At 49.8% G+C, this 27981-nt stretch overlaps 8 protein-coding genes across 8 annotated transcripts; 4 read left to right on the top strand and 4 right to left on the bottom strand.

The window, feature by feature from the left end:
* Positions 1–2639: 2639 nt before the first annotated feature.
* Aud_009506 (uncharacterized protein) lies at positions 2640–3212 on the bottom strand (the record flags this gene model as incomplete). Its single annotated transcript, XM_043294358.1, has 1 exon — positions 2640–3212. The coding sequence occupies one exon, from the start codon at positions 3210–3212 to the stop codon at positions 2640–2642; it is 573 nt and encodes a 190-aa protein (XP_043150293.1).
* Positions 3213–8459: 5247 nt separating this feature from the next.
* Positions 8460–9531, bottom strand: Aud_009507 (aromatic alcohol reductase; the record flags this gene model as incomplete). The annotated part of the gene is made up of 2 exons (XM_043294359.1): positions 8460–9404; positions 9466–9531. 2 exons carry the CDS (start codon positions 9529–9531, stop codon positions 8460–8462), a joined length of 1011 nt encoding a protein of 336 aa, XP_043150294.1.
* A 1472-nt stretch (positions 9532–11003) lies between these two features.
* Positions 11004–11396, top strand: Aud_009508 (low affinity NH4+ transporter; the record flags this gene model as incomplete). Its single annotated transcript, XM_043294360.1, has 1 exon — positions 11004–11396. The coding sequence occupies one exon, from the start codon at positions 11004–11006 to the stop codon at positions 11394–11396; it is 393 nt and encodes a 130-aa protein (XP_043150295.1).
* A 3420-nt stretch (positions 11397–14816) lies between these two features.
* Positions 14817–15365, top strand: Aud_009509 (uncharacterized protein; the record flags this gene model as incomplete). Its single annotated transcript, XM_043294361.1, has 2 exons — positions 14817–14852; positions 14904–15365. 2 exons carry the CDS (start codon positions 14817–14819, stop codon positions 15363–15365), a joined length of 498 nt encoding a protein of 165 aa, XP_043150296.1.
* Positions 15366–15716: 351 nt separating this feature from the next.
* On the top strand, positions 15717–16864 carry Aud_009510 (fungal specific transcription factor domain-containing protein; the record flags this gene model as incomplete). The annotated part of the gene is made up of 4 exons (XM_043294362.1): positions 15717–15947; positions 16004–16495; positions 16547–16731; positions 16804–16864. The coding sequence occupies 4 exons, from the start codon at positions 15717–15719 to the stop codon at positions 16862–16864; spliced, it is 969 nt and encodes a 322-aa protein (XP_043150297.1).
* A 606-nt stretch (positions 16865–17470) lies between these two features.
* Positions 17471–25263, bottom strand: Aud_009511 (type I iterative polyketide synthase; the record flags this gene model as incomplete). The annotated part of the gene is made up of 3 exons (XM_043294363.1): positions 17471–24819; positions 24872–25016; positions 25069–25263. 3 exons carry the CDS (start codon positions 25261–25263, stop codon positions 17471–17473), a joined length of 7689 nt encoding a protein of 2562 aa, XP_043150298.1.
* Positions 25264–25800: 537 nt separating this feature from the next.
* On the top strand, positions 25801–26289 carry Aud_009512 (nuclear transport factor 2 family protein; the record flags this gene model as incomplete). Its single annotated transcript, XM_043294364.1, has 1 exon — positions 25801–26289. The coding sequence occupies one exon, from the start codon at positions 25801–25803 to the stop codon at positions 26287–26289; it is 489 nt and encodes a 162-aa protein (XP_043150299.1).
* Positions 26290–26533: 244 nt separating this feature from the next.
* Aud_009513 (FAD-dependent oxidoreductase) lies at positions 26534–27841 on the bottom strand (the record flags this gene model as incomplete). The annotated part of the gene is made up of 1 exon (XM_043294365.1): positions 26534–27841. One exon carries the CDS (start codon positions 27839–27841, stop codon positions 26534–26536), a length of 1308 nt encoding a protein of 435 aa, XP_043150300.1.
* Between the last annotated feature and the right edge of the window lie 140 nt (positions 27842–27981).

The raw sequence follows: 27981 nt of genomic DNA on the forward strand, positions 1-27981 counted from the left end.
TAGATCAAGCAGTAGAGAGGCTAGTTAAATCAACAGTCATCACCCTTGATCAGCACACCCAAGGCATCAGCCATCACCCTATTCAAAATAATGGTTTACCCGTACTCAAAGCCGAACAGGCTGAAGTCAATCAAGCACCAATGCAGTGAAAGAAAAGTAGCAAAAAAAGACAAAAGAGAAGGACAAAACGACGGACACAAATATACAGACTGTCCCAGTTTTCAGATACTGATCTAATTTAGTATCCTTTCCTTGGACCAGGCTATCTCATATGCGGATCCGCCAACAAGCTGCACATACTTTGGTTAAGAATACTCTCGGTTTCTGCTGGATGGTAATATTGGTGAGTTAGAGGAAATTCCTAGGCCGTCTACCGGACAACTCAGAACACATTCGATCCATGATTTTTCCTGCCTTTTCAGGAGGGCCTATTGACCCCTACATTTCGTAGCCATGCAATTCTGCTGAAAAGCTGTGACTTTTGCCCGGACGTTTGGGAATGGAAGTCGAAGCTCGCGCAGACATTTGCCTAATCGGGCAGCTTCGCAACAAGGAGCTCTGCAGCGTCCAAACTCACACTTAGGGACATTGACCCTGTTGGCTTCGCAGCTAGCCATGAGGTCCAAGCGTTTTGCCTCGCAAGCCGTTGTTGCTGGGCAACCCTCGACCTCGGACTGGGTAGATTTAATCAAAGCCAATGAGCACAGCAAAATGCGTCACGCGGATAACTGCTTAGGAATTCAACTTCAAGACTCTGATCGCGTTATTTCGTTTAGGGCCGATGCTTCCAGGTTCTGGTCTAAGTTTGACGCAAGCCTTGGCAAAGGCTTAAAGCTGAGAAGAAGCTCTCAATAATTCCACTTTGCATTCGATAAAAATAGGCATAAGCGCCATGAAGCCCTGTTAGAACGGGCTGTACCCACAGTCATCTATTCACTCATGATCCTGGCTATGCGTGTGAGCTCCCCGTCTCGACTCAGCGGCAAATTATACAAACTATGAATATGCGTTACACCTGTTGGTGTCGCGCCACTTGTTCTCTTCAAATTGTTTTAAGTATATCGCAACAGCGCAACAAAAGAGTTGTGCGTCTGTTTGGTTCTGGCCTTGATCACTTTTTGATATTGCGCCAGTGCAGGAGGGCCTCGTTAATAATCAAAGCTCCCTTACGTCACGAACTAAAGGTACTAGGTCAAGACCGACCGAAGTATTGGGAGAGTCATCCCACTATTGCAACTTTAAGCCAGCCATAGCCACGAGAGTAACTTCCAATCACTAACGTAATTTAAAGAACCCGTGAAAGTTAAAAGTATGGGAATTTAAACCTCTAGGCCAAAAGTGTCATGTACCTGCCAGTCTAGGGCACCGTTTGCGAGATATCAGTGAGAGCACGACCACTGGCTGGAATCATATTAAAATTACTGTACATTATGATATCAGCTGAAATAAAAGACCTAGCTTTTCTAGCTGACCATGTGTAGGTGTTAACATGGGGTGGCAACTGTGACTAGTTTCAATGGCCAGTCTCTTGCATCAAGGAAAATAAACACAGTGAAACTTGCAGTAGCAACACTGGAAGATAGGAGGAGTATTTGAACTGTAATAAATCATCACAGTTTAAGTCTGTCTGCCCCCCGGAAGACGTGCTCCTTAACTCAGGGCTATATTTAGTACATATAGTTATGAATGGAAGTGGACGACTCTTTCCCCAACTTTATGAAAAGCCACGAATGTGCACGGTTATAGATAGAGTACTATAGTACGGTTGGCTCCGCTTTTGGCGGTTATCCATCTCCCCGATACCAGTGAAGTGCGAGCCAGGAGTGATCTATTTGCAGCTGGTTAGCACTACATAAGAAATAGGTCATCCCTGATTACAGCATCCCCAAATAGATATTCGCCCCACCAATATCTAGGTTGTGTTTTATGGTAGTAACCTTTGAGCCTGGAAGTGTTTGGAGCTGTTGTGGCGTGGTCTTATCCGGTATTCTGCTACAGTTCGAACACCTATTATTAGAAGTATGGTTCCAAGATTTTCAGCGGTAAATGACGCCATATCAATTCTAATTTTGTTCTTGGGAGGCCCAACAGTTGCAGATCTAGACCGCGAATAGCTCCTGACTCGGAACCTTGGATTTTCAACTGACCTATTGCCTTAATTTAGCACCTTTATTCTCCAGCTTAATCTTTGGTTCTCTCAAACCCCGCTCTTCAACTACCGAAGATCTTCTCTAGGCTTCTACATCACGGCAAACCTTATAGGCTGATACACAATCAATAGTCTTTCCTATTCCGCTCTGAGGCGAATCATGTCATGACATTGGCATTGTCTATATTACGGGTGAGAGAGCATATATAGACTACTAACATCGCAGACACGTGCTGCACTTGCCAACTTCTCTGTTACTACACTACCCTTAAAAAGAAGCTTCAGTCCTTACTACAGACGATCCACTACTATCAAGAACAGTTGTATAACGCTACCGCCATGAAGGTTAGTTTCGTTACTTTGTCTGTGCTTCTCCTTGGCCTTGCAGCTGCATCGCCTGGTCCAGAATTTAGCGACAAAGAGATCGCGCAAGGTATGTTTCAGTTTCATATCTCAGAACATGTCTATGACACAGTTGTTAACTTACGGCTTAAACCAATATGAGAAAGTCTCTCACAACGGTGACCGGAAATTGGATCATTTCAGTAACCACCGTAGTTGCGTTCCAGACCATCGCTGTGAACCAGGCCACTGGAATATGAAGACTTGCCATTGTGAGGGTAAATGGTGCGACAATCATGACCCACACTGTGATAAYTGGCGGTGGGGACACTGCAAGTGCAAGGCCAAGCAGGAATGCCATGAGCCGGATCATCGCTGTGAGCCAGGACACTGGAATAYGGAGACTTGCCGTTGTGAGGGTAAGTGGTGCGACAATCATGACCCACACTGTGATAACTGGCGGTGGGGACACTGCAAGTGCAAGGCCAAGCAGGAATGCCATGAGCCGGATCATCGCTGTGAGCCAGGACACTGGAATAYGGAGACTTGCCGTTGTGAGGGTAAGTGGTGCGACAATCATGACCCACACTGTGATAACTGGCGGTGGGGACACTGCAAGTGCAAGGCCAAGCAGGAATGCCATGAGCCGGATCATCGCTGTGAGCCAGGACACTGGAATAYGGAGACTTGCCGTTGTGAGGGTAARTGGTGCGACAATCATGACCCACACTGTGACAACTGGAAGTGGCGCAGGTGCAAGTGCAGACATCGCTCCTGAGACATTGTATGAGCGTGGGGAGTTTGGAGGGTCTTAAGGGTTATATCTGGAGGGCCACTTCATTGACAGGCACTCAGATAAATTGCAAAGATTGGATATCAGGCTCGCAACTGCATATGTGCATGTTCCAATATTCCTAGCCTTTGTCCCTGTCTGTACTATACCTGGCTTTAGCTGGGAAAATCTGGGCCTAAAAAGTGTTTGGGATCAGCAGCAAATATGGAAGTAACTATGAGTCAGAATGGAATCTAGTCTCTTTTTTCTCTGTTTAAAACACCGTTATGTGAGATGGTATCATTGCGATCAAGGCCTTAGGAGCACTTAGAGGGACAAGTGGTGGATATCTACCTATAGCCGAACCCTATCTGGCTTCCCATTATTCTGGAATGAAAAAGCTGGGTCGTTTCCTGCATGAGCCGAGCCATGATTTAGCCGTAAAACGCTGTGTATAATGATAGAATATTGCCGTAATCGGAAAACACCGTTCAATTACGTAAAAGAATCATCGTTTCAGAAACCCCAGATCACTAGTAATTTTAAAGGAAGTGATGCTGTGCGAGGTTGGGTCAGAGTGGATGCAGGGAACGAACAGAATCCACATTGCTCTCCCACATAGTCTGAATTGAAAGTCTTTTCAACTTCGTAGGGCAAGGCCAGATTCATCTTGTGACTCTTGAGTTCATTGAAGAAATGACTGATGAGTGTGGAACTGATAAGAGCAGAGTATAACCAGAAACTTCATATATTCTTACTACTTTGTCTCAAGTATCAACTGTTAGAATATCGTCAGGAGTTCCCCCGCGCATCTGAACAAGGTCTTTGAAAGGAGACAGGAATTGAGGAACAGATATTTCCTTAGTTGATTAGGTGTGCCGATCTACCTAGATCCATGCCGCTAGTGGAAGCTGAATGGACACTAAAAACCATTATCGGGTACTCGCAGCTTGATCACGACATCAATTGGCTGATTAACAAGTTCACTACGTCTATGGCCTTATAAACTAGTCTTGCCCAGTACCCCACATCTCTGGGCTATCAGCGTTATGCTTTCCAAGGGTCGGGTACCGCTTAGAGTGCGACATCTACAGGCTTATTCTGATCACCATCGGTTGGACGATGCATCCAATAGTGATGAGAACATATACCCACAATCTCTTCAGATAGCGGAACCTTGCGTGACTAGTTGGGTGCAAAGCATGAGGCCAGCTCCGTTTACGGCAACACTTTCACAAGGGCTTGATGGGCAACATCTGTATACACAAATGCAAACCACTCAATCCTAACTTTATCCCCAGCCCTTTTCCCCTTCCTGAGTCACAACGTTGAGAAGTGCAGCCCCAAAAAAGTTGCTCAATCTCAATGGTCGAGCGGTGTCAGGATGAGACTCGGTCAAACGGCCTAGAAAATCCAATTGGGCAATTCAGTAGTAAGGCACCAATGGAGAAACACAAAAAGATGGTTGAAAACCATCCTCATGTCTCTACAGGCTATTCAATAATCACAAAATCGGATTATCGCGGAAGCAGCCTATGGTCAGTGTTCAGTAGCCGTTGGTCCCGACGGCATATACTAGCCACCAATTATTTGGCATATGTTCTTAGCCTTCCTTGGGTAACCATGGAGGATTGTCCTTAAAGGGGCAAATGATCTCTGCCCTAATTCTGGAATTGGCCTTCTCAGGAGCACCGTGCAATCATTAAGCAGGGTAATGTTGAATAGGACCTACTTGGTATGAAAGGGAAACTGCAATAGCGAATAATCAGACAGCAGTTTTACTGCGTTGTTATTTTCTGGATACTGATAGAAACCTTGAAGATATCCATAAACCAATGCATCAATTTTAAGTTCAGGTTGTCGTATGACCGATTAGCGTCACAGCGTGGCGAGGTGTCCGCAAACAACTTGGAAGAGCAAAGTAATTATACATGCACCACCCAGCACAAATTATGACAGGATATTTTCCCGGTCTGATTTCAATACCGCAATAGCATCATAGGTAGGTGGGTTTGCTTCGATATGTAATAAAGACGTAAATGACTCTATCGAAAGGATAATCTTGGTTATTGGTTATTCCGTTAAGGGGTCTCTTAGTATGGTGGAAAGCATTCTAGACGATAGTCTACGCGTTATACCTAAATTTACAAATTTGCAGTTGCTTAAAGTACTCATAGTGCACGACATCCCAAAACGCTGATGTCGAACAAATGATGCGTCAGATGTGGCCATAAACCGCCGGCGCTAGAGGCTTGGCAACAAGTATCTAAATTAAGGTTGAGTTTAGTTGATTCGATACTGGAGCTGTTTTTACTTACACTCATAGACCAGCCGTCCATCCTGTACTTGCACCGGAGAAGAAAAATGGGCCAGTTCATTCCCTTACCTCTCACCACGAAGTTACAACATTTGATAAATTTAGCTTTCTTCATCTTTGCAGCCTACGGGTTTACTTGGCGAAATTTCCGCTTCCATCTATCCCACATTAACAGCCACAATTGTTCTTTAAGTATGACGCGTGATTAGGAGTCTAGAATGGTCTTCAGCAGTCAGACACTAGAACCTACAGTCTAGGCATGCTTGACTGGCCACCGTGGTGTAATGAAGCTGTCATTATTAAGTATTACTATTCACGTGGGCAAAGGTATATTAAGTACTTAAAAGGACCTTAGATTAACTGATTAGTAGTAATTTAACCTATGGACTTCTAGCATAGAAAGGCAAGAAGAGTCTATTAATATACTTCTTAATCTAACCTGAAATAATGAAGTCACCACTCTTTCTTCTCACTGCTCTACTGCCCCTGACTCTTGCCATACCTTCTGCAGATGCTGACGTTGAGAATGAGTCTCTTGAGGAAAGAAACGGAGGGGATAAATGTCGCTCGAGCCAGTCGATCCCATACTATAGGTATCCTTGCGACTCAAGTGATAAACTAGGAAGCTATCCAAGTAACAAACATGTCGACTACATTTGCAAATACAAGTGAGAGATCTCCGAACCCTTGGTGTACAAAGAGGATATTTGCACTAAACAAAACAGGGGCTGGTACAAAACAGGAAATAATTGGTGGGTGAAGGAAAACTTTAGGCCTAGCGGATGCAGTATGTTCTTTCTAACAAGAAGGATGGTTTCATTACATATTGACAACGCAATAGACAGGGGAAGTAATTCATGCTAGTGGATGAACACAGCACTTTATTTGTGTTCTGGATTTCAGAATTTTCCGATAATTTCATTCCTGGAAACCTGCAAGACATTCTGTCTTCATTCAAAAGTTGTTGTTTCCATCCAGATCTAGTTGAGGCTATGTGCAGCTCAAAATAGTCAACAAAATCACCAAGGAGTTTGGCATGTATTTACTAATGTGCGTTAGCTTTGAATGACCTTAGTGTTGGCTAGTTTAATGATTGTTCTCTAATAAACCCTATCTCTATGCTGCGTCTATAATAAAATATAAGTGTGGAAGTTGAATTAAATATTATACCTTGAATTCTAGTAGATGCAATACCACGCCCAGGAAGATCGTTCTTGACTTAGCAATATGCATTAGTAGTATAACGTTTTGGGTCAGTGAAATACAGGAGACCATTTAATGGCCTGTGGGCATAAATAATTGCATTATTCCATACTCTTCTGAACCCAAGGCCGAAGATTACGAAATACAATAAAGGCCCCTGTGATCTAACTGCCGGATACCTGTCCAAAACAACAAAATAACAAAACAGTCTGCAGAAACTGTAAATCAGGCTGAGGTATACTATTAGGCGTTGACGACATCCATGCTGCTTATCTGTGACATCCAGCCCACCCACACTGTAAGGATATACGTAACAGGGTAGATGGCCTGTTGACTAGATAAGAATTGGTGATGATAGCTAATAAGGAGGAATAGTAAAGAGTAGTAAATCGTATGAGAACAAAACTAATCCTTGTGTTCTTGGATATCAGACAAGGGGGATACTATTTATCTTCGCTGCCCATCCTAGATGCTTGCGGCGATGATTCGAGAGCAGTTTGAGGTGAGAATGCAGAAGGTTGAAAACAATTAGGAAACAAGGGATGGTGGCATAGCAGGGTGGCTGGGCTGTAGCCAATCCCTTACATAAATGATCATTATTATGACTATTAGTTGAATCATGGTTCGAATTGGTATTCAAATAAGGATTTGAATTAGGATTTATATTAGACTCATATAAGATATCATGGTCTAGGCTAGATAGGACTGCTGCTAAAGCATCCTTATCCTTTAGACCTTTCTGATTCTTTTGATTCTTCTGAACCTTTATATCCTGTTGATTCATCTTATTATTCTTATTCCCTTTATTCCACCCTTCAGGTGCCTTATTAGGGAATAAGAAATAGCAGTCACTAGTATCATGACTAGTAAGCTTGCAGTGTTGGCAGTATCTGCCTAATAAAGGCCTTCTTTTATAGGATTTACCCTTAGCCTTAGTATATAGTAGCCTATGGCTATTGTTATGACCATTTTCCCTTCCTCGTGCTTCATCTGCAAGGCTAGAAAATAGAGATTCAGTGGTATAGGCTTTAGGGTCATTCCTAGGGGCCTGGGTTATATTAGATATAAACCCTTCATATTCAGCACCCAGGCTATAATAACCTGGTTAGGCAGAATGATATCCTTTCCCTTTAGATCATCTACTAATGCCTTAACCTTATTAAGGTATTCTTCCATCGATTGGAAATCATCCAACGTGGTATTAAAGAAATCCTTCTAAACCCTAGAGACCTTGAAGCCTTATCCAGGCCTCATTAGCCTTAGCTATATTCTTTGTATGAAGAAGGGGTCCATCTACACATAATAGTTTTATAATAGCTAATGCCTTATCATTCTTCTTGCCAGAGGCATCTTCCTCTATAGTAGAGGATAGAGGTTCCTTTATAAGGGTAGCCTTAGTCCGAATAGACCAGGTTATATAGTTATCTGAGCCTCGTAGCTTTGGTAAGCTAATCTTATCAATAGTTGCCATATTGATAGGCTCAGAATATTAATCGATAGCTAATCGATAGAATAGAATGCTAGGTTTGACCTAGTATATAGGTATAAAGGAATATCGATCAACGAATGATCAGTAGAATAGATCCCTAGGGTAGACCTAGGTATAAGGAATTGCCTTAGAGCAAGGCCGGGCTCTCAAACACGTAAACAATTTCAAATTCTAAAAAGGTACATCTCTATGAAGCCATGCGCTCCGCACGGCTCTGCAGCGCCTTGACCATATCAATGCCGACCTGGGTAGCCTCGTCCAACTTCTCCTCCGGCAAGCCCAATAGCTCGTTCTGTGCCTTGTCAGAGTGGTTGCCGGCATCCTCCGGGAAGAATGCTCGCGCGTAGAGCAGCTTAGCAAACCCAGCCATGTTACCAGTCTTGACCATCCCCAGACCATCCGCGTAGCGCTTGTGGGCATCCTCCTGAGTAATCGTCCAGTCAGCGTCTGTTGTGCCAGTCACGCGCTTGACGCTCTCAAACATCTCGTTCTGGCTGACGACAAAGCTCTTGAAGTAGATTGGCTTGTTAAGCCAGCTCTTGAGAGTCAGGCTCTTGTCATTTTTGTCATCCGGAAGCACCTTCAGGCTGAGCACAGTCGCAACAGCGCGCCCGACCTGGGCCAGAGTTGAGACTGAAATCTTGGTGTTACCATCGCCGTAGATCATTAGTTCTTTCTTGTCAAAGTCGAACCCAAAGCGCGCCGACCCACCCGCTAAGCTGTAGTCGTACCAGAACCCACAGCACACGGTGATCCACTTCATGCCCAGCTTCTCAATCTCATCTCGGTTGGCCTGGGCCACGGGTCCAAGCATGACGTCTTGGCCGAACTTAACATGCTCAATGTCGCCGGCGTATTCATTGGGCATGATGTAGGGGACACCTGCCTTGGCGGCTGCCTGGACGAGCTTGCTGTGTGTGTCGCGGGGTGCAGTTGGGGCGACACTAATAATAAAGAACTGTTGGCCCTTGAGGGCCTCGACAATGGAGGCCTCATTGCTGTAGTCGACGGGGGCGACAACGACGCCCTCAGGGAGCTTATTGGAGCTGCCTTTGCGCGAGAGGGCAGTGACGGTGTGTTTTCCAGTTTTAAGGAGGGCAGCAGCGATAACAGAGCCAACAGTACCTCCAGCCTAGTAAGTTTGTTAGTCTCATCCTGTATTGTACTTTGGGAGTGGGGGCGGGTTTACGTACACCGACAATGGCGACTCTCTCAATGGCGTTAGTGAAGCCGGCGGGCTGATCCTTAGCGTAAGACATTTTGCTTGAGTGATGTGTGTGATTTGATCTGGATTGGATTGAATGAACCAACAAGTGCAGCTGAATCCTGATTAATTTATATTACTTTTCCGGCTTATGATCTCCGCCGCAGCAGCCGCACTGCAGCCTGAAACTCCGCAATAGCTGCGCTCAACATCGTAACTCCGCAATAGCTGTGCTCAACATCGTAACTCCGCACTAGCCGCACGATGTCCCCCCCGAGCGGCGTTAAGTTGTTGAACGAAAGAAACACTCGGAGCATCTTCCCACCCATTTCCCCCAGTGTCGGACGGCCGAGTGTGGTCCAATCATGACTCGGAGTAGACTCGAGCACAGCCTCACGATCAAACATACTCCGGTTTGCAAACCCCATCCCTACCTTTGTAAAACGAGTCTACTAGGACTCGCTCCCCAGGCCCGTGATCGTCAACAGACGTCATTTCACAGTGAAAAATGTCCTCTGAGCAACCATCACAAGCGCTACCCAGCGAACCAGAAGCCCCGAGTGAAGTCCGTGGAGACCGTCAGTACAGTGAAGATGATTCCAAAGTCGAACGTCCCAAGTCTCTCCCCAGCGAGGTCCTCTTTGTCACCATGCTGGTCTTGCCCTCAGCATCATCCCTTAACACATTATCAGATACTCCCTTGACATTGATAACCAGCCTGGTAAGCTGAGCTGGTTCTCCTCTGGATACTCTCTAACCATCGGCACCTTCATCCTCATCACAGGCTGTTTTAGTAATGTCTTTAGGCACAAGCCATTCTTCATAGGCAGCTATGTCTGGTCTGCCTTGTAGTCTTATCTCGCCAGCATTACTATATATAGCAGCCCAACTTCTTCATATTTTGCCATGCCATGTAGGGAATTGGCCCTGCTTTCCTACTCCTCAACGCCATCACTATTATAAGTCGCTGCTATGAACCAGGCCTTTATTAAAACATGATTCTCTGCCTGTTCAGGGCTACTACTCCTGGCAGCTTTTTGGTTAGTGCCATCTTCTCCAGCGTGCTTTCTCAGAGACTCTAGTGGCCTTGGTTATATTAACTCCTGTGCTTTGCGTGCCTCTTACTGGCTGTCTTAGGCTTCTTTGTGATTCTCGCAACCCCAGCCCTGAGAACCCCAGAGTCTGAAAGCCCTAGTGTCTGGAAGCACGTCGATATTGGGGCTCCATCTCTGGTGTAGCTGCCCTTATCCTTTTCAACTTTGCCTGGAACCAAGGCCCCGTGGTTGCCTGGGCGACACTAAATACCTACTTCATCATGATCATCATCATCCTCATCTTTATCGTCTTCGTCCTGATCGAGAAGAGAGTAAGCCACCCGCTGGTTCCCTTCAGCGTCCTGCGCATTGATTCCCTTTTCACCCTGGCCTGCATCAGCGCTGGCTGGTCTAGCTTTGGCATTTTCATCTTCTACACACTGAATCTCCTCAAGGTCCTCAGGGAGCAAACGCCCTTGTCACATCTGCAAAAATGACGCCCATCGCCATAAGCGGGCTATTTGCTGCGGGCGCCACGGGCCTACTTCTAAACAACTTCCGCGCGTCGATAGTTATGCTGATCTCCATGACCTTCTTCCTCATTGGGGGTCTCATCTTCGCGACGATGCCTGTGGACCAGACCCACTGGGCGCAGACGTTCGTGGGGATCATTGTTCTTCCATGGGGCATGGATTCGTCGTTTCCCGCTGCCACTATTATCCTGTGTCGAGCTATGCCGCCCCAGCATCAGGGTCTTGCTGCGTTGCTGGTGACTACATTTGTTAACTATTCCATCTCCATTGGGCTTGGTTTTGCCGGTACTGGCGAGAGCCAGGTCAATGGTCAAGGGAAGAATATCTTGCAGGGCTACCGAGCGGCATTTTAGAAGCAGAGCACTGAAGGCAGGTATCACATTTAAAGATGGTCGCAGATTGGCAAGCACAATGGCCCGCAGGAATCAGTTGGTTAAGTAAGGATGAATGTTGTCTTTGTCTGAGTTGACGCCCAGCCATAGTGTCCATATTGAAATAGCAAGAGCTCCGACGAGGCCCAGAATGAGCAGCTGGCAGGAGGTGATAGCTCAGACATTGGCCTATCTCTGCATACCTTCCTCTGTAGCTCGGAGTAAATAGAAATGAACATTAAAGCGAGAGACCGAACTTCACCTGCAAATTTTGTGGGGCAGCACTACAGAAGGGAAGGGAAAAGGACAAAACACAGAAATCTGGGTAGGGATATTGCTAATAGGGGTATGGTGAACAATCTGGTCTCTACCCTGCACACTAATTTAGCTCTAGCCCTAAGCATAGCAACATGATTGACAGGTATCATTAGTCCATAGATATGATCTGGTATTTCTATCAATCATAATACCTGATGTGCGCCAGATGTGGAGAACCTCACCGCCACGGCTAACTTTTGGACCCTGGACTCGAAATCCTGTACGATTGAGCCAGAAGCCATCTGTGCCTCATGGCAGACGTTTTATAATCTATAGAACATAGCCAATCCTATGGTCTGGTAAAAGCACAACGATACATTCCTTTTTTATTTCTATTAAAAAGCGCAATGCATTGAGTTAAAGAGATTTATAAAAGGTGCAGGCAGCAGAGGAAGAGCGTAACCTAAAAAGCCCTGTTAGCAGCTATAAATGTTAGGTAAATGCGTAAACAACTGTGGGACACACAAGATTAGCTTCTTACCAATCTGGACTCCTAGATCAAGAGGACCGTGGCATGATCCACATTCTGAACTCTCGTTGGAGGGACGGAAATTAAGACGTCTCCGTTCTCTCTGGCACTAGGCTTAATCTTGCTAACCATTCTCTTACTAAATGACACTTGATATGCACTATCCCTGGGGCTGAACTGAAAGCACTATTGACATTGGACAACTGTACATCTCGGGTGATCTTGTTAGTACGGTGGGCATTACATGGGGGCGAATCCTTCCAGTTCTGTCACCGCTTTCCTAATTAATAATATATGAAGCTACTCAGTAGTCAGACCTCCTATCTTCGTGAACCTAGTGAGCAATCAACACCATGCCTACGCCCGAACTAGTACCCCCCCTCAGCAGAGGGGTAATTCTACACGCCTAAGTCGTGATGATCGAATTCGCATTCTAGCTCTCCAAGATGCTGGCTTTACCTATCAACAGATTGCTCACCAGCTTCAAATCACACATATTGCTAGGTTAAGTATACCTGCCAAAGCCAGGAATTAACACCTAAAAAGGCCCCAGGCAAGCCACCAAAACTCTCTGAGGAAGATATTAATGATATTATAGCATTTATCTCTTCCTCTAAGCATAATCAACGCATGCCTTTCTACAAAGTCTGTTAAGAACTTGATCTACCTGGTAGACCATCCGACCTTACTCGCGCATTGAAGAAACGACGTTATACACGTCATGTTGCCCTTCGAAAGCCGCCTTTATCAGATCATAATAAGCATGTACGTCTTGCCTGGGCCCTGGAGCATGTGAACTGGACAGAAGAGCAATGGAATCAGATCCTTTGGTCTGATGAGACTTGGGTTACCTCAGGCTTCCATAAGCGAATCTACGTGACTAGGAAGGCTGGTGAAGAACTAGAAGAGACTTATCTTCGCACCTCTCCCCCTAAAAGACATGGATGGATGTTTGGGGTTCATTTCATGGTGATCAGAAGGGACCATGCCTCTTTTAGGAGAAAGAATGGGGATCTATTAATACAGAGAGATACTGTGAGCGGATTGTGCCTATCATTAATGGATATCTACGCCTAGTTCGCCAACAAGATACCTGGCTTCAACTAATGCAGGATGGTGCACCTGGGCATGCTAGTAAGGATACCCTTAGAGAGCTTCAAGAGCATGGTATCTACCCTATTACCTGGCCTGCCTTCTCACCTGATCTGAACCCTATTAAGATGGTTTGGAATTGGATGAAGGACTGGATCCAAGAGAGATATCTAGATGATTATAAATTATCATATGATGCTCTACGAGAGGTGGTTCGAGCTACCTGGGATGCAGTCCCTGAGAGGTTCCTTAAGGGCCTAATTGAATCCATGCAGGCAAGATGCCAGGCAGTCATTGATGCAGAAGGGGGCCATACAAAATATTAGATAATTGCTGGATAGCGGCAGAATCAATATGATTCGTTCGTGCAAGGCCCCACCGTACTAACAAAATCACCGGGGTCAACCGGAGTAGTGTATCCTAGAAAAAACTATTAGTGAATGTGCTCTGAAAGCTAGGCTCAGTTACAAAGTTATTTATCTTGTAAACATGTGACCTTTCATTATGCATTTTGCTTCCTAATTGGTCTAACCAGATTGTTAAATACAGACTATTGTTGTTTTTAGTTAGAGAATTTTCCCATTGTGATTTTTACCCATACGCTCGCCATACACCTAATTTTTGTTGTGACTGGATACGTGGGAACATCTGTGGGGGTGCGGGTCGAGCATTCGGGGCTCGAAACCCCTGCGGCCCGATGCCGCGGCCTGCAGTGGAAATAATTCATTTCCCGCTGCCACTACTGGCAAGGGGCCGGTCATCCGGCCGTTCCGGAACGAGCCTAAGCTATTCCGGATGGTAATTTAGCTCAAAGGAAAGTCCCGGATCCTTCGTATCGACAAACTGATTCAGAGGTTACGGTGGATGTCCGGTTCGAAAGGGGCAGCGACACCATTGAGCTTCTGACTCGCAGGAACCTGCTAAGAATAGCGATCATGATTTGTCCCCCTTCGTTTAATCTAGTCTCGTATGATTACCTTCCTTTGACTCCTTTACGCTGGCCTGGGTTGTAACTGAGGCATTTTTGCCATTGGTCCATTCCTCGTGCTGCCAACTCCAACAAAGACTGTGTACAGCCGCGAGCATTGATATGGTTAACGCCACCTGAGGCCATATCGACTCGAAGCTTAGCCTATCTCTGGTCCAATTGCAAATCATGGCTTCGCCCTCCAAAAATAAGGAAGTGCACCGTTGGTTACGTGTTGGCCAACCCCGGTGGTATCCTCCGACTCATCGTCTAGGAGGGGCTAGGTCCGATTCGGCGCCTCCAGATGTCACAATCATCAACATCATCAATTGTAGCACATGGAAATGGGCTGACGCGAGATGTAGCCAGCGATTGGTCCCACATTGTCCTTTAGAGGATAAGGCTCCATTCGGACTGTACTTATATCCACATATTGCAGCATGGCCCATACTTCAATACCTTAGATCTAACCCTGGGTCAATACATCAATCCAGACTCTCCCCGGCCCTAGAAGAGGAAGACCAATTGCATACCTCACAGACCGATTCAAGCAGCCATGCTGGACCAACAGCGACAACAGCCGGGGAACGCAGTAGGCCTCATCGCCCATTCAGCGGGTTTGATACTGACACTTTGAACGCAGTGCGAAGAATGTCGACGACGAAGAATCCGCTGCGATAGGACACGACCTCAATGCACAGTGTGTGCTACAGCCGGTGTGGAATGCATAGTGCGAGACAGCTACCCGCCTCGAGGGCCCAAGAAAGGATATCTCAGGACGCTGCAGAAAAAGATAGAGGAGCTCGAGAGCCAGCTAGAAAAACAGGGGACATCTCCAGCACCGATTTGCCAGACCGTGGACAACGACAGCAGCACAGACAACAATGAAAACCATACCACAACGCCCAAAACAACAGATATCCTGCAGTGGCCGGCAACACCGGTAGAGTTCCTATTCCCCACGGTGAAACCTTGGGGATGTTTCAACGGTTCATACACGAGCTCGCCTCTTCAATTGCCCCCAGTGGACAGTGTGCCAGAGTTGGTCCAAATTCCAATGGACTCCGGTCTCTTGATATCTCCCATGATGCACAATGACCTGTAAGTCTACGTCTTACCCTCGTATGACAACAGTGGTAATATGGCGTAGAGACCAGCTGTATTTTGACCGGGCGTATGCGTTTGCGCCAATCATCCATACCCACCGCTACCGATCATGGTCTAAACAACCAAGAGCAGACAGAGAACATGCCTACAGTATGCTATGTGGACATTAGCCTCATCACTCTCCAGCCAGTTCCATGTTCAAGGTTGCAAGTTATACGCGAAAACAAGGCAGCTTCTGCAGAAACTTGAAGGAGGGGAGCCCTGCCACCAAATCTCTCTAGAATAAACCCAGGCGTGGGCCTTCCTTTCGATCTACGAGTTAACCTGCCAGGACTTCCACCGAGGCATGATGTCCGCCGGCAGAGCTCTTCGCTTGGTTCAGATGATGAGACTATACGAGCTCGACATGCCTCGGACACCTCACACCATGCAGCTAGACCAGTATCAATGGCAACTCACTCCGGATCAGGAGGACTGGGTTGATATTGAATCAAAGAGAAGGACCTTTTGGTTTGCATATCTAATTGACTGCTTCACAAGTCTGGTGGATGGGCTACACATGTTCTTTGACGAGCAGCTGGTCAGTTTTGAGTCCTTTATGAAAAAGTAAAAAGAACAGATATTTACTCAGTCTAGATACAAGTGCGCCTGCCGGCTCTTGAGGCAAACTTTGTAAGTAATCACCCGATGGAGATGAGTTTCCTCACAGATGTGGTCCCGGATGTCAGCGTTAAGGGGCCACACAATAACTTATCGCCCTTTGTAGAGTGTGTCATCGGGGCCACCATATGCGGACGGGTCCTCCAGCATAGGCAGAACGCCCCGACCAGACCGTGCGAAGGGTTCTGCAGTCGACATCGAACTCTTAATGCACTGCTGGCGCAACGGATTAGGATGCTGCGAATCTATGCATCACTGGAGTATCCAGACCCTATTATTGCCTTTGTTGCCCTGACGGCACAGGTCGATGTGCTTATGCTCTACGACCTGATTGAATCCAAACCATTAGGGACCAGCATGGAGGGAACGCAGCTTGTTCAAGCCCTCCACGCAGAACACCAACAACAGGCCCTAGATGCCGTGACTGATATCTCTCTGCTGGTGGCCGTACTTGGCCAACACTTCCAGGTACGCCAATCCAGTGTGATAAAAGTGTAAGCTGATTGCTAAGAATAGCAGATGCACCCTTTGACCCCCATCCTGCTCCTCCTGGGCGCCCGATTCTCACAATCCCACCCCGAGCTAAACAACGCCTATGTCAAGCTTATGCCCAGCATCTTAACAATGTTGCAAGACTCGATGGGCCTCAACAAGCTCTCACAGAATTTTTCTTCGACTCTTAAAGCCCCAGGTCGACACGTGGTGTGGGTGCACTTAGTTTCTCGATGTATATATATATATAGATAGATATTCACGAAGGTATGATCGCGACTTAGCTTGGACGGTGTTTTGGAACTTTGGAGTTTTGGTGATAGCAGCTATTTGATCCCTGTTTAGATTTTAGATATATAGAAGAGCAATCAGAGCCGTTTCAAGTCCATTGTTCATCAAGTAGGGGTGATTCGTAGGCCCTCGTTGTTGTTTGTGGCTGACAGCTGTATCACACTGCCCACGTGGCAGGATATCAGCAGGCGTGCATTAGTCTCTGATCTGAAATCTGTCCAGTATCTTCAAATCCCAGTCCTCGGGTTCACGGCCAAACGCCGAGAACCAAGGCCAGGCAATTTCCGTATGAAGACAGAGCCCAGAATAGTCTCGTACTCCAGTACTCGGGCAGCGCTAGGATAGGTTATACGAGGGACTCTTCGGACCCCGACGTCAGCGTGAAGAGGAATGGGGCTACTTTTGCCCCCTTTACACATTCTTTTTCTGCAAGTTAACGACAAGGGCGAGGACATCTGCCCATTCAGGATCGGACACTTAAATCAGTCCGGAGCATAAGAGGAATGAACGCAGGGTAGGAGTGTAGCTGTTGGAAAGGGAGGCTTCTATTGGTACAAAATCGTCTAACGGTCTATATATACATATACACACACAATAATAGCAACAAAGCATAAGCGTCAATCGTCAATCATAGTCTGATTCAGAGGCTAGGTACCTCGACTAAGCCTGGAAATGTCTGCTCTTCTCCGCGACCAACCCAGCCAACGCATTCAGACTGGTCGTCTGTAGGATATTGAAGATGGAAATATCCGCCGCCGCCTGCAATGCAAGCATGTTCCTCAGCTCCACCGCAATCAGCGAGTCAACCCCAAAGTGGGCCGGCGGCTTGCTGAGATCGATCTCCGCTATAGGAGTCATGAAGATGTCAGCAAGCTTCTCTGCAATAGCTGCTCCGATGAGCCCTGCTCCTTCCTGCGGGTCGTTGGCCTCTGCGAGTTGCGTGGCAAGCGAGGCACTTTTGTTTTCGCCGTCCTGTCGCGCGGAGGCCTTAGTGTGCGGTCGCAGCGTTGTATAGCGCGCATCACGGCCGAGCTGGGAGCGACCGTTGGGGTCCCAGTGAGGACCTGGGGAGGAGGTAAGACCGACGATGATTTGAGACCGGCCCAGTGGATGTAGAATCGCAGCTTCGAGGGCACGGAGAACGATGCCCTCATTAAGCATGGCAAATTCACCATCCTTACGCAGGCGCTCGGCGACTCTGGCATCCGTGGAAACGTAGCCAATGTCAGAAATGGGCCCTAGGTCAATGGCCACACCGGGCAGGCCCTGAGAATGGCGCCAGCGAGCCATGGCGTCTTCGTAGGAGCCACCGGCAGCGTAGTTACTTTGCGACGCAATACCTGCGACGCCCGAGACAGACGATAGCATGATGAAGAAGTCAAGAGAGTCTGGTCGCGAAAACTCAGTGTGCAGGTTCCAGGTGCCATATAGCTTGGGACTCAGGCCACTGCGCCAGTCGTCAAGTGTCATCTGCTCGAAGATGGCATCGCGTAGTAACATGGCGCCCTGGATGACGCCGCGCACTGGAGGGAAGCCATCGTCTTCACAGGCCCTAAGAGCCACTGTCAGTGAGCTGGGGAGTGAGACATCGCAGCTGATGGGCTTGACCTGGCAGCCCATATGACGCAGTTCATTAATGAAGAGTGCCCCGTCACTGTTCTTATTCCGGTCAATATCGAGATTGCCAGCACTGCGAGAAAGCAGGATCAGGTGCTGTGCACCATGAGCCACCAGCCAGTATGCAACTGAACGCCCAATACCCCCAACACCTCCCACGATGAGGTACGATGCATCGGGTCGTAGTTGAGTACAGGCTGTTAAGCCCTTTGGTCGGGGGACCACGTGAACCTGCTCGTCTAATCCAGCTGAAAGGACAACTTTACCCATCTGGTCGCCTGTCTGAATGAAGTGGAAAGCCGCCTGGACATCCTGCATGGGGTAAATAGTAACAGGGTGAACTGGCTTCACCTGCTGCTGTTCAACCAGGCTGGCGATCTCACCAAGCGCACGGTGCACATCGGGTCCTCGGCGCTGCAAGAGGGTTGGGACGTCCATTGATATGAAAGAGATGCCGCGAGAGAAAGACTTAAGTGCCATCAGGCTATTGCTCTCAATGTCTGCCTTACCAATATGCATCAAATAACCGAGAGGTGCAACTGTGCTGAGACTTTCCTGAAGTAGAGAACCAGAAAGTGAGCTAAGCACAAGGTCCACACCGCGTCCCTTGGTAGCAGCCAGAACAGCCGAGGCAAAGGATGCGTCACGGCTAGTGAAGATACACTCCGAAGAGATGCCGTATTCGCGCTCAAGAAGGTCTCGCTTCCCAGGGGAGCTGACTGTAGCGTAGATCTCTGTAATGCCCAGGTGTTTGGCCAGCATGATTGCTGCCTGTCCAATGGCCCCAGCTGCAGCATGGATGAGGACTGACTGCCCAGGCGTCAGGTTTGCGCTCCTCACGAGACTGAAGTAAGCAACTGTAAAAGCCAGGGGAAGCGAGGCAGCACTGGCAAAGTCCATGTTCTTTGGCATCTGGATGACCCCGTGCCATGGGACACGGACATTGCTGGCGAAAGATGCACCGGTCGAAAGGGCTAAGACACGGTCACCGACCCTGTAGCCCTTGGCTTGAGCCTCAGGACCAAGTCGCGCAATGATACCGGCACATTCGAAGCCCATGGATTGATCCTTGAGCTGGCCCATAGCGGCCATGACATCGCGGGAGCAAGCCCCGTGAGCTCGAGGGGTGATCTCCACAAGTTCTGGCGATAGCTCCCCATGGGTTTCCTCATTGTCAACAAAAGCAAGCGTGTTCAGGTGGCCTGGGATGCCGACTTGCAACCGGAGTGGTCGGTCCTGGAAGAGGCGGTCTAAGGGAATGCTGCTCTCGTCCTGGTCACTCCAGCTCGGCACAAGCGGGCAAGTGACCATGTTGTTGTATTGCTCGTCCTTGTAGTAGCGGGGAATATGCAAGACACCGTTTCGCTCGGCATACTCGAACTCGGCTGGACCGGTCTGAGTGCTGCCATGCCCGAATCCTTCCTCGAGGACCTGCACGATGGCTGACACGGCGAGATCTGCACCTGAGGACCATCCGGTTGCATCTGCATCTGCATGAGCAGGGTCAAGGTCCACGGAGATGAAGTGGCGGCTGATGTATTCGTTGCGCAGCACACGCAAGAAGCCCTGGTGCAAAGCCCGTTCGGGAGCTTCGCTCTCAACAGTCCCACCAGTCGTGACCCAGAGCAGGCCACTGCACTGCGTGACCATTGCGCGGAGGCCTTCCATCCGCACTGCGTCGAGGTCCGCCAGAATAGGCTGGTCAAGCTCGCCGATAAACACACAGATCTTGTCCTTGTATGTGTCGCCGCTGTTCTTCTCCAACACGAGGTGCGCCGTGGCGGTATCGGTCAAGGCCTGAATGCGCTGGCACAACTGGTCGACAATGGCGGATGATGGAGGTGTCTTGATGCTGGAAACGACTGCAAAGCTGTCCTTAACCTTGCTCAGGTCGGCTTTCTGGTCCTCGGCAGGCACAGTGGACATGATGACGCTGTTGGTATGGATATCGCTCTCCGAGTCATGAATTTCAAGGTCGATACCACTGAAGCCCGCATCTTGAAGCACTGTGTCCCAGGAAGTGACTGATTTCTTATCCTGCAACCAGCCTGGAAGTAAAGCAAAGACGAAATCCGCATCAACCTGATTCTTAGTCGTCTCCGCAAAGAGCAGCGTGCCCCCTGGCTTCAGCAGAGTGCGTACATTTCCCAGCGCACTGGCCGGGCTCTTGATAGCGTGTAGAGCATGGAAGGATATAACAACGTCGTAGCTCTCTGGGGTAAACTTCTGCTTGGATGGACTCTGCTCGATATCAAGTTGGTCAAACTGGAGCAAATCGACCCAGTCGGCTAACTGAAAACGCGCATCCTCCAATGATTCTGACGATGGCTCAGTGATGTGCCAGCTGGCCACCAAGTTCGTGTCAAGGGTCTCCAGTATGCGACGTGTGGCCAGGGCACCATTACCGCTCCCAATTTGGAGCACGCGAGCACCTGGGCTCTTGTGTGCAACCGTTTGTAGCAGAGCAGAGAGCTGTCTGAGGGATGATGACTGACGCATTGAGTTGGCGTTGTATTCATCCATTAAGCTACTGAATTCTTCCATGCTGCGCTCACCACGGAGGATAGATGGGAGGAGGGGTCCGAGACGGCAGATCACCTTCTCATCAACGCTCTCCATGAACTGCTGAGGCTTCCCAGGCTCCTCGGTAGTTTGATTGGCCAATTCATGTAGCAATGCATAGCATTTGGCCAAATGTGGCTGTACCTGCAGTCCGGCCACATCCCCCGGAGTCAGCTCTCGTAGGGCATCAGAGGCATAAGCAATGCACAAGCGCTGTAGGTCCCTGACCATATCTACCTTCTGATCAGAGATTGTAGACGCCAGATGCTTCTTAATCTGTTCGAAAGCCAGCGTGTTCCGAAGCGAAAGGTCAGGTCCCCAGACAAGCTTGCTGCACACCTCCTCCATCGAGATGCTTGCAGAGCCTCCCCTTCCCAGCGACGCCAGCTCGACGCCCTCCATCTTGAGCACTGCGTCATCCGTCTTGCTGTCGAACACTGTAATGTCGGCCCTCCCACGTTGGGGGTCGTCATGAAGTAGGGATGTGTCGCACTGCAGCGTGTGGCCGATTTGGCGGCTGATGTTGCTGGATATCCACATCGATGCGACAGACCGCGGGAGCTTGGGCTCTTTCTGCAGCGCTCCGACGCTGGGGAGGGCGGAATAAAAGGCCACGACGACAGCATCGAGGGTTATTGGGTGCAACAGGCTGTTCTGTGCTGCCACCTCCGGGTCTGTATCAGACGAAGCTTCGTGGCGGATCATGATGTCGCATATGGATCGCGGTTCTCGGCCATCCTGGATGATCTGGTTGGTGTTTTGGAAGAGAGGACCGTGATAGACGCTGCGTGCCCTGAGATTAGCAAACATGTCCTGGGGGTTTGGCCGGCGGGTGTAAGTCGACAATGGACGACGACATTCAGTCTCCAGGACAGCTGACTCCTCTATACCAACCATGCCCGTAGCGTGCAGTGTCCACCGGTTCTCCAATGTGACTGATGAGACCTCAAAGCGCCACCAGCCTTGAGCCCCGATCTCACGCTTAGGGACAGACTGGAGCGTGGTTCGGATCTCCACGCCATCCGCGTTGTCTGGGATAACAAGGGCAAACAAGAAGTTGATGTCACGGAGGCGGAGTCCTGAGATTGTTTTGCCCTGATCAGTCAATTGCCTAGCGGCCTCGATTGCAAGGCAAATATAGCCGGCGCCTGGGTACACAATACTGCCTTGGACCATATGATCGCGCAGCCACGGGGTTTCGGTGACACGCAATACCCTGCGCCATACGGACGCGCGGGGATCATTGCCAGGGACGGGCATGCCGAGTAGCTCATGAGGAGGCTGGCTGCGCTCGCGAATGGCACGGTTGACTCTGGACTCTTGCCAATGGCGCATCGTGTGGTTCCAGGGATACGATGGAAGGTCGGTCAAAACCTGGGGCCCCTCGTCGTCATATGCAGGCACGGGGAAGTTGATCTGGTCAATGGCAAGGGATTGCCCTTCACGGAACAGGTTGATCGCGGCGGAGCGCATACTGTCGCCTGCGTGCTCGTCGCGTACGAGACAGCCCCAGTATGGAAGCTCAATGCCTTCAAACTCGGGCAGTGACAAGATCTCGCGGATCGGACCTCCCAGGGCTGTATGAGGGCCGACCTCAAGAAGGACATCAACGCTTCTGCCCGTCGGGTCATCAGGATCACCGAGAACCATCTCAGTCAAGGCGTCAACGAACTCTACCGGCTGTACGAGACTACCGACCCAGTGATCGGGGCTGGCAATCTCCTTGATGTCGGTGATGCGCCCGCCAGTGACTGCGGATGAGAAAACCGCCTTGAGCTCCTGCGTGTCACCTTTGACTACACTCCGGGCCATCTCGGTTCGAAGACGCTCCCGGTAGGCATCGGCAAAGGGTTCCATATGGTGAGAATGGTATGCCTGTTGGACCTTGAGACGACGAGCAAACACGTCGTCCTGCTTGCACAAGTCGATAATCTCGCCAACGGCGTCTTCATCACCAGAGATGGTGACACTCTGAGGGCTGTTGACGCATGCAACCACAGCTTTGCCCTTGGTCAGCCTGTCGAGGTAGGGCTGCACCGCGTCAACACCCAACCCGACTGCCGCCATAGCACCTTTGGCAGATCCCGGTGCGCGCTGTGTCTCGTCTGCTACAAGGATGGCGCGAAAGTAGGCTGTAGCTATGGCCTGACGATGTGTGAGGGCTCCCACAGCAAAAGCTGCTGAAATCTCACCTGATGAGTGGCTGGCAACTCCTGATGCCGTGATGCCCCAAGATTCAAGCAGACAAACTAGAGCAATCTGCAGCGCTACACAAATGGGAATGCTGATCTTTGTGTCGTGGACCCTTGATGTCTTCTTGTCACGCTGTAGCTCCTCGAGCAGTGACCAGTCAGCCCCGAGGGCGTTCAGGTACGTCTCAGCCTCCTCAATGGACCGGCGGAAGACAGGGTACAAGGCCAGTAGCTCACGACCCATGGCATACCACTGCGCGCCCTGGCCGGTGAAGATCATGCCGATGCGTGGGCTCTCGGAAGCTCGACGGGTTGGCTTGAAACGAGGCGATTCAAGGGCTTGGATCGCAGAGTCGAGAGTCCCGTTATCAAGACGGACCTGGTGTGCTGCAACCCACTGGAAGAGGGTCCGACGCTCGCCCAACGTGTAGCTTAGATTCAGCAGTAGCTGCTCAGAGGCCTTGTGGTCAAGCGACTTGTGCTTTTCCAGATAGTCCTTGAGGTCGGAAACCATTTGCTGGCAGCCTCGTTCGTCCTGCGCACTAAGGATGAGCACTTGGGCGTCCGAGACATCTTCTGAAGCCTCCCCATTGCATTTCAAACCGTTGCCATTGACGTGTTCAAAATCCAGACCTGAAGTCAAGGTCCAGGGGTCGGCGTTTTCCAAAATGACATGAGCATTGGCACCGCCGTAGCCAAAGTTGTTGATTGACATGCGGCGAGGGCCATCAATCAGACTGTTAGGCCACTGCTCTATCGTCCTCACTACCTTGAGTCGCCACTCGTCCAGCTTCAGCTTGGGGTTGGGCGTTTCATAGTTGACAGTAGGCGGAATCAACCCCTTCTCGAGGCACAAGACACCTTTGATAACGGCAGCAAGACCCGAAACGGCCTCGGTATGGCCCACGTTGGTCTTAACGGAGCCAATACGCAGATAGTGGTCCTTGTCGCCCCGGCCTTGGCCTCCGCTGAAGATAGTGGCTATGGCTTGCGCTTCAATTGGGTCACCGGTGGGCGTCCCTGTGCCATGAGCCTCGAAATATTGGGTGCCACGAGGGTCAAGGCCAGCACGGTTGTAGCATTCCCGCATGAGGTCTACTTGCGCTGCAGCGGATGGCGTTGTAATGGTGTCCGTCTTGCCATCCTGGTTCAATGCTGTCTCACGGATCACTGCACGAATGGGGTCATTGGCAGCCAGCGCATCCGACAGTCGTTTTATGATGATGGTAGCCACGCCCTCTCCGCGGCCATACCCATTGGCACGGGAATCAAACGAGTATGACCTCCCGTCAGGCGACAGCATCCCCAGCGATCCGATGACCTTGAAGGTGTCCGGATTCAGCATCACGTTGGCGCCAGTCACCATGGACATGTTGGCCTCACGGTTGCGCAAGGTCTGGACCGCTTGGTGGAGAGCCACCAATGTCGTCGAACAGCCGGTTTCTAGAGTCATGCTGGCGCCCCTGAAGTCGAAAAAGTGCGAGATGCGGTTGGATGACATGGGGCTCCATGTGCCGACTACGTTGAATCGTGGCAGTCTATCTTCGTCCCGGATGATTCCCTCCTGGTAGTCGTGGGCGAAGACGCCAGCGAAGACGGACGTCCGAGACCCCATTACCCGGGACAGGGGCAGGCCGGCTGCCAGTTAGTTAGTTGATGTCATTTCGACTCGAAAGCATAGAGAGCAGACCGTTCTCAAGCGCTTCATAAGCGGATTCGAGCTGCAGCCGGAATTGAGGGTCGACCACCTGGGCCATCTCCGCCGAGTAGTTGAAGAAGGCTGCGTCAAATGCTGCGACATCCTCGTCCAGAAAGTGGCCCCCTTTGACATGTGTCTGGGCTTGTCAGTAAAAGCCTCTAGGTTGGCCATGCAGAGAGGGGCATTACCGTGCTGGTTCTTTCGTGGTTTGCGTGATAGACTCCTTTGAGGCTATACCGATCCTCTGGAATCTCACTCCAGCCGGTCTTGCCTGATGCCATAAGGTCCCAGAGCTTGTCTGGATTGCTGGCACCTCCGGAAAACTTGCAGCTCATGCCAATGATGGCAATCGGCTCACTGGCCCACTCGCTGTCGGTGTCCATTTCGATGTGGAAGTGGAGTGGATGGTCGTCGGGGCTTGAATATTAATTAGTTTATAAAGAGGGTAGGTAGGTAGCAGTGAGCAGCAAAAGTATGGCAAAGTATTTCGAAAGTAAAAGTATCCTGTTAAGATGGAGATGTCTATATACATATATATACGCCTTTACCAGCCCGTACGAAGCAATTGATCCACCGAAGCTTATCACAATCATCAACTACACTCTTACAGTAAGAGTGGTGCGGGCAATCTCTAATCCCGAATCCCTAGCCCTAGGGACCTGCTTGGGGGCTGTGTCGGGGAAAAGTTACAGGCGATCAACGCTACATTTTTTGTCCGGCACGCGACAAACTTCAAGCGACATCTCACGTCAGGCTGAGCCACGGAAATAAGATATGTTTTATGCTGCTGTATACTCCGTCTATATATTAAAGGGTGGATGTGTCTTGTAGCATCGACATCAGCCCACCAGCTTGCCTTCATCCTCCAGGTCAATCATACCTACAAGCAATCGCTATAGACAATCATCTCTACAGACAACATGGTTAGAAACGGTACCCCCTTGCCTGCCAAACTGGCTGGCCCCCCTCTCAGCGACCGCGAGGCCATCGCCGACGCCTGCTACCGCGCTTTCGCCTCCATCGACCATGCCAGCGAGGAGCTTCTCGAGTCCAGCGCGACGTCCGACGTATACACCGACATCGCCTTCAAAACGTGCGACGGCTACGAAGAACTCAAGAACAAGGTGTGGATTAATGTTGCCGAGCGCGTTGACACCGTCCACTATCTCTCCAACGTCCGTGTCAGCGTCGACACCGAAACCACTGCCCGGGTCACCTTCAACGCTCAGGCAGTGCACTGCATCGTGGGCAAGGGCTACGAGCCAGACTCGACCAAATTCACCACCGGCGCATTCTACGCCTGCGATGCTGTCAAGGTGGACGACCTTTGGAAGCTGAAGACTATGAAGTCAACTCACATTTGGTCTACTGGCGATCGTTCCATCATGAAGCCCCCGAGCAGTGAATAGATAGGTTTAAATAATCGTTACGGTACTCGACAATGTCGATGTCAATGTGTTAACTTGCTTTCACCTGTTTCGGAATATCTTCCAATCAGTAGGGTTGTGCTTTGTTGATTGAGTAAAAAGTCCTCTTGAGCAATGTCTGGCTTCGTTCGTAGGAGGGTCTACAATCAGGGGAAAATCCATAAAGTTCACGGGCACAAGATTAAAAGACACACAAAATCGATTCAGCAACAACTTATCAGAGTATCTACGGTGATGTTCGGTGACTCCTCGCCAACGCACGCAGTTCCGGCTGGAGAGGCGCCAGCACATCATAAGTCACCACGTTTCCCCAGTTCTCCTCGAGCTTCTGCTTCATCCTCTGTGGATCACGGCCTGTCGGTCCGTACCTCCAATGGTACATCTGGCCCATCTGACGCGAGTGGTGGTGGATCCACCGGCCTCGCTCCAACCTTGCTCCACTGTACGTCTGGAGCGCCTCTCCCAAAGCCTCCTTCAGCCCTTCGCCGGCAAGGGCCTTCTGCTGCACCGACTCCAGGAGTGTGCAGATGACAAGGGCGTCCTCGACGCCAGTGCAGGCCCCCACTCCCATATACGGGGTGCTGGCGTGTGCAGCGTCGCCGACGAGACAGGCTCGACCACGGGCATATGTCGAGGGGGGGTTATCTTCTAGATCAAAGATCCCCCACTTGACAACCTTCTTGGGATAAAGCTTCCAGATGTCAGCAACTTGCGGGCTGAAGCCTTGGAACACCTTTGCAATCTCGCTGCGGTCCACTTCGACCGTCATCCTATCCGAGTCAGGAAACTCCGAGTCATCGTAAGCGAAGACGGCGATGTTGAGGAGAGTCATGGACATGACTGGATAGCAGAGCAGGTCCGCATTTGGCCCCAGGTGATTGCAGGCATTCTTCGCAACCTTCTGACCGAGGGCTTTGATGCCCACATCAATGGGGACCATGGTGCGGTAGGTGACGGTGTGACTGAAGCCTGCCCGGCTCTCACCCGCTAGCATGATTTTGCGGGTGGCGGAGTGGATGCCATCACAGCCGAGCAGAACATCGGCCTCAGCGGTGCTGCCGTCGTCGAAGTGGAGAATAATTTTGTCGTTGACTTCGTCGTAGTCCACGAGCTGCTTCCCAAAGATCCTCGCTTCTTCAGGCAGCATGGCCGCCATCCCCTTCAGGAACTGCGATCGCACGCAGCCCCAGAAGCTGAGGTTGTTGGTGGGCGTCCGGAAGAGCAGTGACTTGGACTCATCTTCAGCTTCCTCGTTTGTTCGGGGGTGGAAGCCGTTCCAGTAGGCGTTGCTCGTGCTGGCGTCGGATTTGCCGCTCATGCTGCCCAGGAGCTCGACGAGAGCTGGGTCAATCATCTCCATCCACTCTCGCGCTGCGCCGGTGAATGCAAACCCGGCACTGACCTCGTGCCAGGTCGAGGCTCGCTCGTAGATGATTGCGCTTATGCCCCGGCGACGCAGGCCGATTGCTGTCATGACGCCGATGATGCCGCCGCCAACCACGGCTACTTGAAGGGGGGGTGTAATGTTTCCCATGTTGGTAATAACGAGTTCAATTAATGAAGCGGATGTAGCGGAGAAGGGCAATGGGAATGGCATATTGGATAAATCTATATATATCCATGTCCATGTATGTGGTGTGACCCGGGAGGCTGAGTCCGGACTTTGGATTCTCC

Source organism: Aspergillus udagawae (genome assembly GCF_001078395.1).
Source record: "Aspergillus udagawae IFM 46973 DNA, scaffold_7, whole genome shotgun sequence".
In the NCBI taxonomy this organism is placed as follows: domain Eukaryota; kingdom Fungi; phylum Ascomycota; class Eurotiomycetes; order Eurotiales; family Aspergillaceae; genus Aspergillus; species Aspergillus udagawae.